Source organism: Nomascus leucogenys, chromosome 13 (assembly GCF_006542625.1).
Source record: "Nomascus leucogenys isolate Asia chromosome 13, Asia_NLE_v1, whole genome shotgun sequence".
NCBI classification, from domain to species: Eukaryota; Metazoa; Chordata; class Mammalia; order Primates; family Hylobatidae; genus Nomascus; species Nomascus leucogenys.
Window position 1 is genome coordinate 2,049,034 of NC_044393.1, and position 12,509 is coordinate 2,061,542.

Sequence of the window (12,509 nt, forward strand, 5' to 3'; positions counted from 1 at the left end):
TTAAAACAATTTGAATTCTCCTTTTCCGTCCCCCTTTTATAACGGGTCCTCCCCTTTACAAAAGAAAGGTATTTCTCTAGTGACACTGCCCAACAACCCCTCTAATTCCCACCTACAGGTCTATGTGAACGCCGTTCCTCAGTATCTACAGCTACGAGAACGTAAATGGGAATAGAAAGGGTGACCCGCTCTCACTGGGCAAAAGCCACTCACGGACAGTGAATTATCTGGAAATGCGTCTCCTTGAGGCGCGTTTACAATACAAAACTTTATTGTTTTATCATCCAAATATGTATATATTTATGTTGTTTTGTGCAACTGTACACTGCCAATAATCACTTTAAAATGTTTAATACTTAGAGCGCTGGATCAAAGCAAATTCCTAACAACTTGACTCGGAACTCACACGGCACCCATCCTGTGACAGAGCAGCACCGGGGTGGCTGACAAGACTTCCCACCCCAAAACGCGGTTCTGCGGAGAGAGTGGGGCAGGACCGGGGAGCAAAGCGCAGCTCCCCACCGCCGGAACGCTCGCTACTCCGGGGCCGCAGCGCTCCGTCCCGCCGGGGTTCGCAGCCCGGCAGCCCTCCAGGCCTCTCAGCTCCTAGGCCGGGACCTCTCCCGCTCCCAGCGCCCCGGTACCCCGCGGCCCAAGCCGAGGCCCCTCCTTACGCCCGGGCCGCCACCACCCCCGGGGCCCACGCTCCCCGCTCCCCGCTCCCGCACTCACCGGCTCGGGAGAGTACGTCACTTCCGGAGCGTCGCAAGCGGCCGACCACTTCCGGGGGCTTTTGGCTCCGGAAGCCCAAGGCTTGCCCAGTGCGCAGGTGCAGAAAACACGCCGACGGACCCAGGAGCGACCTTGTCCCTGGTAGCAGAAGCAGGAGGAACAGCGGGAGGGCTGCGGGGCGCTCAGCTGCAGCCGCGCTTCTCGCCGGCGCCCTCGCTGCCCGAGCACAAGGACAGCCGCCCCGCCCGTTCCACCTGGTGCTCAGGGCGCCCCAGCTCCTCTGACCCCTCCGGCGTTTGCGGAGCCTCCCAGGTCTGATGAGGACACCGCCCTTGCCCGAGGAGGCTACGGGGCAACGCAGAGCAGGCAGTGGGGACCGCAGGGCAGCCCCGGGGCGCCGTCCCCTCCGCCCTTACCCTGGCTTCGCCTTGCCGCCGCGGGGAATCCGGTGCGGACGCACGGGAACTCTGCCCGGGAGCCGAGGTGACAATCTACCGGGTCTTGGTAATAAGTATTTGCAAAACAAACCACACCAAAATCCCGTTAACTTCATGAAAACTCACTTTATAGGATGATTTTTGAAGAACCAGTTTATTAAGAGATTACACCAAAAGCATAAACAATTTATACGTCAAACTCCGACTGAAAAAAAATTAACCGATAAGGATGTTTTTTAAATGTACTGTACTCACAAATAACAAGACAAATTTGACCTGTTCAATAAATAGAAATGAAGTGGCTAAAAATGTTTTAAGTGGAAAACAGTCTTCTTTGTACAGTTTTGAAGAGGTGCCCCCTATTCAAGCCTATACGTAGAAAAACCCTGACAAAATCAGAGGTTCACTTAAGACTCCAACCATATGAGCATATTAAGGTTTCTTTTCAGATCTTAAGAGATCTTGTCCACCTTAATCCCATTCATAAAGACTCTTGGCATGAGTTCTGATGTACTGTTTTAATATGCTAAGTACTGTTGATTCAACAACAAACCCTAATGGGTGATGAGTTTTTGCATACCCATATGAATTTGTCAGCACTTCTGAAAACTGTGGCCATCATTTTTCAAATTCACAATTTGCTGGATGTCAGGGAACAATAGGAAGAAGAATGAGCGTCAATTTTCATGTCTTCCTTTGCTTCTTCACTGGCCTTCCACAGAAGTAGTCAGAAAAAAACAAAGCACCATCAACCACACTTCACAAACAATTCATGTTGGCCTAAGCTTTGCTCGACATTCATATGACAGAAGATAGAATAAGTTAATGAAAAGGAACTGCTGGCATCACTTTCCCCACAATATTACATAAAAATGGACAGCACATTAAATAAACATTCTGTTATTAATCATTAAATATATTAACACCAAAAATCATGTATAAATTAGGAAATAAATGTACAAACTATTTTGCAAAGTGCTTTTTAAAATATATACACAACATTCAAGATATTCTTAATGTAAGACATTTCAGATTGAAGTTTTGGGATAAGTGTCCTTTTCTTTCAGAAAGTATTATTAATACAGCACTTAAAAAAACACACAAACACACATAAAAGGCATATTCCCAGATTGGCAAGGAATAAAAATAAACTATTTTCACAGTTATCTAAAATGTTTAACATTTTCAGTGGGAAATTGTAGTCCCCGATTGAGTTTGCAAATTCTATGAAAATTGACAGGAAAAGAACAAAATCAAGGGAGAAGACTCCCTAACTGAAATTGCTAATACTTTTGTCAAGTAGCAATTAAGAACTCTCATTTCAGTAATCTAATATGAACATATACATTTATTTTTAAGCCCTTACCAGTGTTAAGGGTTTTAAAAACCCTTATGCCTACCAAATAAACACTTCTATCCCCATTTGTGTGTGATATCTGTCTCCTAGAAGAGGGGAGAATGTCCTAGAACAGGACTGGTATTCAACACAGGCAAGTCCTTTAATCTGTGCCTCAGTTCTTCATCTCTAAAATGGGAACTGGTACCTGCCTCCAGATTTCCTCATAGGGGCTGTCAGAATTAATTCAAGCAAAACACATAAGTGACTTGTAAATTCTAAAGCACTCAACTCTGGATAAAGAATTAATTTTAACTTTTTTTTTTTTTGAGACGGAGTTTCACTCTTGTTGCCCAGGCTGGGGTGCAATGGCGTGATCTTGCCTCACCACAACCTCTGCCTCCTGGGTTCAAGCCATTCTCCTGCCTCAGGTTCCCGAGTAGCTGGGATTACAGGTATGCGCCACGATGCCTGGCTAATTTTGTAATTTTAGTAGGGACGGGGGTTTCTCCATGTTCGTCAGGCTGGTCTCAAACTCCCGACCTCAGGTGATCTGCCCGCTTTGGTCTCCCAAAGTGCTGGGATTACAGGCGTGAACCACGGCGCCTGGCCAAGAATTACTTTTAACTTTTAAAACAAAACATCAATTAAAGAGAAATATCGTTATTAGTAGGCCTCATATACCAAGCATTGGATATCTTTTGTATTTTCTTGGTAGTTCTTGGAAATTTGTCAGCATTTATCCAAAGATTTTTTTTTAAAGGATTCATAGCAAATATGAATATTATTATTCCAACTAAAGGTTGATCAAATGTCCATGCTTACTTATTAATGGAAATATGGGATTTTTTTCCTTCGACCATACTTTTGCAAGTGTGCTGTCTTTAATGTTCACACAGAATTTAAATGGATTTAATGTCCTAGAAATGTAAAAATTACTCAAGTTTCTCTATATAAAACCTTTACTTTTCATTAGAAAGAACACAGTAACGTGACTGGATGTGACTTTCAGACATCCCTAAAAGGAAAGAATGCTTGCTTGGAGATCTGAGCAAGTAGGTCCTGGAAGAAATAATATAAAATAAACAACTGGACAACTGTTTGGAAGATTTGGTTTGAATATTTTAAATTACCTATCAACTTAGAATTGGGCATATTAAATATTCCAATCCCAGAAATGACCATCAGCTAAACAAGGGTCAAAGCCAGAGTCATCTCTGAGGGCCCACTTCCCAGAGAGCTGCCCCTTTCCTTCAGCAATGCCGCTGGCCCTGGGTTAGGCAATTTGTCCATGGCCCTTAGGGATTCATATTTATTTGGAATACAGTCATTGATCCCTGTTTACTTGTTAATACAAAAACATGTACCTTCTTGGATAAACAGAGCTGACGAGAGACAGGCAATGAGCAGGCTCTGGAAGTGGCCATCTGTGGCCTCTCCCGTGGGAGATGTTTATCCTTTTCGTTATGTAACAGAAACTGACCCAACACACAGAAGATGCCCTCCCACCCACCCCATCGAGGCACAGGAAGAGGCTGCCCTCCAGGGGCTGCATGTGTGTCCAGCTGTGGTGTAGCCAGTTAAAGTTGACAACCCACACCACAACACTGCATGAGGAGGGAAATGAGACCTAAGGTCTGTTGACGGGAACAGGTGGACTGTGGTGTCCTCGAGATCTGTCCCGTCCCTGGGCACAGAATGCTCTGATGACAAAATGACCCCCAAAGCTAGCTAGAAACATTGAGAAGGGGGCAGGGGACAAAAAAGGGATACCTCTCCATGTACCGACATACAATACTATACACAGCACCAAAAGTATCACACCACCAAGCGCTGTCTCACGCCAGTGGTGTGCGCTCGGCGTCATACCCAGCATGAAATGAGCACGCTTCACATGCAGACGTGGCACTGGGCGAAAGGGTAACCAACATGTCACAATTCACCAGAGCTGCCGCCAGCCCATCCGGCCCCTGGATGAACACGCTACCACAAGGGCTCCAGCCAGAATGTGTGTCCCTTACTGCTGGTAATTTCCATACTGGCCCTAAAAGAGATCAAGACACAGATTACACCCCTATAGTCATGAGTGAAAGGAAGAGAGACGTCCACCCCAGCCAGGACAGGGGGTAGAAGGGTCAACGGCAAGCAAACAACCTCTGCTCACATCTCTGCGGGGCAGGGAACGGCTTTCCAGAAGCCACCAGCCAAGCCTGGGGCTAACAACGTAGACAGGGCCAAAGGTTCATTCGTTCAGTCACACACTGGCATTGCTGCGGCTGGGCCTGTGTCAGGCCTGGCATCAGAGCCTTATGCTGGGCCTGCTATGCAGGAAGGCTCTCCTCCAAGTTGGCCCCGCTGGGAGCCAATGCAAACACCATCTGGCCCCCAGCCTGCTAAAGGAAGAAAATGGGAGCGGGGACGACCAGGGTAATGGGTTTCAATCTATAAAAAAAATCTGAAGACCCAGCCTGGGCAACATGGCCAGATTCCATCTCTACAAAAATCCAAATACTAGCTGGTGTGGTGGTGTGTGCCAATAGTCCCAGCTACTTGGAGGGGGAGGTGGGAGGATCGCTTGAGCCCAGGAGGTCAAGGCTGCAGTGAGCCATGATTGTGCCACTGCACTCTAGTCTGGGTGAGACCCTGTTTCAAAAAAAAATCTGAATTTGGGAGGCCAAGGTAGGAGGACTGCTTGAGCCCAGGAGTTTGAGACCAGCCAGGGCAGCACAGCAAGACCCAATCTCTAAAAAAAAAATAGAAAAAATTAGCCTCAGCCAGGTGCAGTGGCTCACGCCTGCAATCCCAGCACTTTGGGAGGCCGAGGTGGGTGGATCATTTGAGGTCAGGAGTTCAAGACCAGCCTGGCCACCATGGTGAAACCCCATCTCTACTAAAAATACAAAAAAAATATTAGCCAGGTGGTAGTGGCACGTGCCTGTAATCCCAGCTACTTGGGAGGCTGAGGCAGGAGAATCACTTGAGCCTGAGAGGTGGTGGAGGTTGCAGTGAACCAAGATCATGCCACTGTATTCCAGTCTGGGTGACAAAGTGAGACCCTGTCTCAAAAAAAAAAAAAAAAAAAAAAAAAAAAATAAGCCACATGTTGTGGCGCATGCCCAGGAGGTTGAGGCTGCAGTGAGCCATGTTCCTGCCAATGCACTCCAGCCTGGGCGACAGAGTGAGGCTCTGTCTTTAATAAAAATAATAATAAAAATAAAATAAAATAAAATAAAAAGGCCAGGCACGGTGGCTCATGCCTGTAGGATTACAATCCCAGCGCTTTGGGAGGATCACCTGAGGTCAGGAGTTCGAGACCACCCTGGCCAACATGGCGAAACCCTGTCTCTACTAAAAATACAAAAATGAGCCGGGTGTGGTGGCACGTGCTTGTAATCCCAGCTACTCAGGATGCTGAGGCAGGAGAATCGCTAGAACCTGGGAGGCAGAGGCTGCAGTGAGCGAGATCACGCCACCGCACTCCAGCCTGGGCAACAGAGCGAGACTCCGTCTCAACAACAACAACAACAAAACAACATGAAGAAGAGAGAACTTAGAGAGCCTGTGCCCCACAAGGCCACAAGGCAGAATTCCTTGGGCAGCAAAACAGAGCATCGGACCTGTGGTGAAAGCCACTCGGGAGACTGCCACGGAGGAGGACAACGGATCATCGTCTGCATGCCTGATTCTCCCTGTGTCCCCACCTAGTTAATGATCAGATTTCCTGAGTGCCCCCAGCGAGGAAGTGGGGGAGGGAGGAAAGCTGTTCCGGCCTGACAGAACACATCACATTCTCATTCCCAGAGCTGCCTGTGATGATCCTAGTTAGTGGGAGTCTGTTCTGATGTCTTTCTGCCCCTGCACCATTGGGTAAGACGGAAAGCCTCAAATCCAGAGCTGCTCAGCTGAAGGGATGGCAGCCCTGGAGCCCTATAAAACCACGGGCAGCCCCAACGCCTCAGCACTTTTTTTTTTTTTTTTTTTTTTGAGACAGAGTTTCACTCTTGTTGCCCAGGCTGGAGTGCAATGGCACGATCTCAGCTCACTGCAACCTCCGTCTCTATCTGCTCCCACCTGCCTCAGCTTTCCAAAGTGCTGGGATTATAGGCATGAGCCACAGCGCCTGGCTGCCTCAGCACATTTTTAAGTGTAGCCCAGTGGTTCTCAAACGGAGACAATTTTGCCCCTGGGGCATCTGACAATGTCTGGAGTCATTTTAAATTGTCAGACTGAGCAATGGGGGTGCTACTGGCATCATGGTGGAGGCCAGGGGTGCTGCAAACACAACACAGTGTGCACAACGGCCCCTTGGAGACGCCCAGCGCCGGCAGTGCTGTGCCAAAACGCCACAGCCAGTTACACTGGATTCTGACTAAAGACTATCTTATGTTAATATTTTGCAGTTAGATGGACACATTTTCCCCCAAATGTGAAATTCTCTATCTTCTCCATTGCTTTGTGTCTTTTTCTTTTCTTTTTTTTGAGATGGAGTCTCTCTGTTGCCCAGGCTGGAGTGCAGTGGCATGATCTCAACTCACCTCTGCCTTCCCGGTTCAAGCGATTCACCCACCTCAGCTTCCCGAGTAGCTGGGCTTGCAGGCACCCTGCTAATTTTTGTATTTTTAGCAGAGATGGGGTTTCACCATGTTGGCCAGGCTGCTCTTGAACTCCTGACTGCAGGTGATCCACCCGCCTCAGCCTCCCAAAGTGCTGGGATTACAGGTGTAAGCCCCCACGCCTGGCCTTTCTTTTTCCTTTTTTTAAGACAAAGTCTCGCTCTCTGTAGCCCAGGCTGGAGTGTAATGGTGCAATCACGACTCACTACAGCCTCGACCTCCTGGGCTCAAGGGATCTTCGTGCCTCAACCTTCCAAGTAGCTGGGATTACAGGCATGCACCACCATGCCCGACTACTTTATTTTTTGTAGAGACAGGTCTCGCTATGTTGCCCAGGCTGGTCTCAAACTCCTGGGCTCTAGCGATCCTCCTGCCTTGGCCTCCCAAAGTGCTGGGATTACAGGCATGGGCCACCGCGACCGGTCACGGTCTTTTCATGGGTAGGTATTAAGGTTATATGTCCTCTGGTTCAGTCTTATAATTAAGTTAGGACATTCACTTATTTCAAAAATCCAAGTAAGTTATTTTCAGGACTGTATGAAGGAGGTACAGCGTCTCATCAGAATCATTCAAATAATTATAATTTAACATCAGGATGCAGACTGCTGTCCTTCTAGACTCCAGCATGACCTGTGCAAACCTCGAGGGCCAAGCTGGGACCTGCTCCCCGCTGACCAGCACCCAGCACACACTGGGGATAGGCGGCCCCTGGCGTCGGCTGCAGTGGCCTCAGTGTCCCAAGAGCACACCAGAGCCCTCCTGACGTCTGTGTAAATGCCTCATCGGCGTGCCCTTCCCAGACGTGGCCTTCTGAGTACTGCGCCCTGGCAGGGAGCCTGTGTTACATGATCTTTAGGCTTCTCTACATCTACCTGGTGACCCTTTGCCCTCTTGAAGGAGGAGGACGAGAAGCATTTAAAAAACAATATTTGGCCTCTTACCTACCCAATTCCCTGAGAAAAACAAACTTGATCGACGTAGTGCTTTGAAATTTCACTGGCAGTGTAAAGTGTCCCTCCGGCCAGCCCAGAGTCACCAACACAGAGCCACTTCCTGCTAAGGACTCTCTCAAAGGAGGTTCCAAAAAATGTCCCAGACCATTCTCCTTCGTATGCCCCGTGCTCCAGCCACCGAGCCTCCTTCGGGCTGCCTTCACTGGTGCCTTCACAAACCCCCTGGTGCCTTAGGACCTTGGCACACCCTCTTCCTGTGCCTGGCTCATTTTCCTCTAGGAGGCCCTCGCTCCTGCGTGCTCTCACCACACAGACCCTGTCCTCCTCCAGGGGCCTTATCCCACTCAGAGGGAAGGCGATGCCTGCTTTATGGAAGCCCCCACGCCCACCTGTCCCTGTCACCTCCCGCCACACCGGCCTCCTCATTGTCCCGAGAGCTCCCGCTCTTCCATCTTCCAAGCTGCTCTTTCCTCAGCTCCTTCAAAGCCCTGCTCACTGTTCCTGGGCAGAAAGGGCTTCCCCCTCCCTGGGCTGAGCCTGGGGCTGCCAGCCACTCCCCGCTGTGCCTTTGTCCTGGAATTGTCCACACCGGCCAAATGCGGCCGCCTGCGCCCCCACCTGGAAGGCGGGCTCCATTTGGGGCCCCCCACTCTGTCCTCAGCACAGTCTGGCCCTGTGGGACCACCTTATGTCTCCGAGCGAGACTTAAGCTCTCAAAGTGCAGGGTTCGTGTCGCGGCCACACGCCAAGCACTCAGCAGAGACCGGACGCGTGCCCAGTACGTGACAAACGTTGGCAGAGTGAATGTGAGACCCAGGCATGCAGCTCTAACGGGGAGCTTAGGGGGTGAAAAGCCAGCTGGATGACTGAGGTGAGCGTATACACAGAGGTAATTCTGAAAAACCTTACAGGCTCAGAGACTTAACATTCTGGAAGGAACCCTGGAAGCCAGTTAGTTCCAGCTCATTATTCCTCATGGCCATAAGAGAAATCTTCATTATGTCTCGACAGGTGTGGCGGATGGGCACATCTGGAAACATCCAGAAAGCTTGCCTGTTCATAGCCGTAGGGCCGCTGCTGCTGGGCAGACGGCGCTGTCTGCGGTGCTCGGTAGCTTCCGTACTGCTGGCCTTGGCCTTGCTGGTAGCCGGGGTACTGCGATGGGGCTCCCTGGGCAGGCCCTGAGAAAACACCAGGAACTGTGAGGCCGCCCAAAGCAGGCACATTTTTTTTTCTTAACTTAAAATTTTTTTTAAAAACTTCGTCTTTTCCGGCCGGGCGCGGTGGCTCACGCTTGTAATCCCAGCACTTTGGGAGGCCGAGGCAGGAGGATCACGAGGTCAGGCGATCGAGACCACGGTGAAACCCCGTCTCTACTAAAAATACAAAAAAAATTAGCCTGGCGTAGTGGCGGGCGCCTGTAGTCCCAGCTACTCGGAGAGGCTGAGGCAGGAGAATGGCGTGAACCCGGGAGGCGGAGCTTGCAGTGAGCCGAGATTGCGCCACTGCACTCCAGTCTGGGCGACAGAGCGAGACTCCATCACAAGAAACAAAAACAAAAACAAAAACAAAAAACAACAAAAAAAAAACTTCGTCTTTTCCTTGAAAAATTCCTGTCTCAATGCATCAGCCTTTTGTCAATCTCCAGAACACCTGGCACCTGCACCTGCTCCACGTTAACTCTGTATGGCGAGAGCACCACATAACCGTCTCACCAGCCCCTCCAGTCCTGTGAGGTCCTAGGACCGTGCCCCAGGCCCCCCACCAGCATGGCGAGGGCTGACTGGCTCTCTCCATCACCCCAGAACTGCTCCTACCTTCTGGAGGGCAGGACAGCCCTCCAGAACCCACTGGCACCAGTCACACTGGCTGCTGTAACTTGTAACTTAACTATCACAGGAGCTGCTGAAAACTTGCAGGCAGGAGAGACAGAGACATCGTCGACGTCGTCTCTAGAAAGGCTAAGTCAAAGGCTCCGGAAAGAACTGATAAGATGCCTTTTTTTTTTTTTTTTTTTTTTAAAAAGACGGTCTCACTCTGTCGCCTAGGCCAGGCTGGAGTGCGGTGGCGTGATCTTGGCTCACCGCAACCTCCACCTCCCAGGCTCAAGCGATTCTCCTGCCTCAGCCTCCCAAGTAGCTGGGACCACAGGAGTGTGCCACCATGCCCGGCTAATTTTTGTATTTTTTGTAGAGATGGTCTCACTATGTTACCCAGGCTGGTCTCAAACTCCTGGGCTCAAGCAATCCTCCTGCCTCAGCCTCCCAAAGTGCTGGGATTACAGACATGAGCCACGACACTGAGCCTCAAGTAATTTATTTTTAAATTTTATTTTTTGAGGAGTCTTGCTCTGTCGCCTAGGCTGAAGTGTGGTGGTGTGATCTCGGCTCACTGTGACCTCTACTTCCTGGTTCAAGCAATTCTCCTGTACTCATCTCCTGAGTAGCTGTGACTACAGGCCCCCACCACCATGCCCAGCTAATTTTTGTATTTTTAGTAGAGACGAGGTTTCACCATATTGGTCAGGCTGGTCTTGAACTCCTGACCTCAGGTCATCCACCCACCTCGGCCTCCCAAAGTGCTGGGATTACAGTCATGAGCCACCGCACCCGGCCTCCTCAAGTAATTTCTACACTAATTAGTAATGGCTGTAAAGGGCTGAATAAGCATAGCAGAATCAGGCATGAGCCTCATAAGAAACCACATGTGTGGAGCTCATCCTGAGAACTGAGATTTTGCTCCAACAAAAGACGTGGGGCAGCCCAGACCTTATTTTTCAGAAGTTTCCTGGGTGATTCTAAGCTGCTGTGAAGGCTGAGACCCACAGGCTTTGACCTGCTCTGTCAAAGAGGTTGAAGCTGGGCCTGAGGCGTGCAGGTGACAGATAAACGGGACCATGGCTCCCGTCACAGGCCACGTGGACAATGAATTTATGTTTAAGTTAAAATAAGATGTTTCAGGTCTACATGCATGGATGTTTCCAACTTTTCTGGAAAGCTAAAGGTTTCAAAATAAGTTTATTACACATCTGCCTGCGCACCAGGGTCACTGAGCACGTACCCATGTGCGGCAGGGGCAGGGGTGGGCACTGGGGGGCCCGGAGGAACGTGCTTCCCCTCTTACCATAGCCCTGCTGCTGTCCGGGGTAGCTCTGCTGGCTGGGGTACTGCTGCTGAGAGTAGGTCTGCTGCTGCGTGGCGCCCTGCTGGTACCCGGCCTGCTGCTGGCTGTACTGGGAGTTTCCTGGAGGGAGGAAGAGACATGGAAATGACTTTCCCCACCTGGGCTAAGGGGGCTCATTCTGTGGCCCACTCGACACGGTAACTTTGGAATCCCAAAACCAAATCCATTGCTTCAGCATGTTTACTTTTTCACAACCACTCAAATACTATACTACACCTTTATCTTATAGAAATACAAATGGAAAGCTAAGAAACGAAATGGTTAATATGACAACTAAGACAGAGACGAACGCCAGCGTCGCGGGTCAAACTGTGCTCCCCAGAGAGATGCTGACATCCGAACTCCAAGTACCTGTGAATGGAACCTTATTTGGACATAGGGTCTTTGCAGATACAATTTTTTTTTTTTTTTTTTTTTTTTTTTTCAGAGACAGGGCCTTGCTCTGGCACCCAGGCTGGAGTGCAGTGGTGCGATCAGAGCTCACTGCAGCCTCCATTTCCCTGGCTCAAGTGTTCCCCTCACTTCAGCCTCCCGAGTAGCTAGGACTACAGTGTGTGCCAGCGTGCCCAAATAATTTTTTTCTTTTTTTGAGATGGAGTCTCGCTCTGTTGCCCAGGCTGGAGTGCAGTGGCGAGATCCTGGCTCAGTGCAAGCTCTGCCCCCCGGGTTCACGCCATTCTCCTGCCTCAGCCTCCCAAGTAGCTGGGACTACAGGTGCCTGCTACAACGCCAGGCTAATTTTTTGTACTTTTAGTAGAGATGGGGTTTCACCATGTTAGCCAGGATGGTCTCGATCTCCTGACCTTGTGATCTGCCTGCCCCGGCCTCCCAAAGTGCTGGGATTACAAGCGTGAGCCACTGCGCCCGGCTCTTTTTTCTCTATTCTAAGAGCCCTCTGGCATTCTGTGGGGTGCCCGTGAGAAGGTGCTGGCAGCATGGTGCGTCTGTGAAACGAGAGGCCAGAGCACACCCTCTGCTTGCGCAGGAGCAAGATGTGGACACAACGAGCCACGAGGAACAAGTGAGCGATGCTCAGAGCCATGTGAAATAAAACACGGTGATCCACATGAGGACGCAGCCAAGGTGGTCCCAGCGCTGCCTGGGGAAGATGTGTCCAGCAGGCCCCGGCCACACCACCCTGTCGTCCACTCCTGAGACACGCTGGTCACCACCTGGCGAGAGCCTGAGAAATGTACACGACACGCCAGCCGTGCTCGGGACTCCAGGAGGTGTGGACAGCCATAAAGTGAGGTCC

General features: G+C 50.1%; 1 protein-coding gene across 7 annotated transcripts in view; it reads right to left on the reverse strand.

The window, feature by feature from the left end:
* Nucleotides 1-3,078: 3,078 nt before the first annotated feature.
* The window catches only part of SS18L1 (SS18L1 subunit of BAF chromatin remodeling complex), a 36,813-nt gene continuing 27,382 nt past the window's right edge, over nucleotides 3,079-12,509 (reverse strand). For 4 of the 7 annotated variants that reach the window (XM_030825480.1, XM_030825483.1, XM_030825482.1 and 1 more), the window contains 2 exons: nucleotides 11,195-11,314; nucleotides 7,475-9,252 (listed from right to left, as the gene is read on the reverse strand). In XM_030825480.1, the coding sequence (XP_030681340.1) occupies nucleotides 9,038-9,252; nucleotides 11,195-11,314 (335 nt within the window). In that variant the 3' untranslated portion in view covers nucleotides 7,475-9,037. Of the gene's footprint in view, nucleotides 4,550-7,474; nucleotides 9,253-11,194; nucleotides 11,315-12,509 lie in introns of those variants that run through there. The other 3 variants (XM_030825481.1, XM_030825486.1, XR_004032953.1) reach the window with 2 other exon arrangements.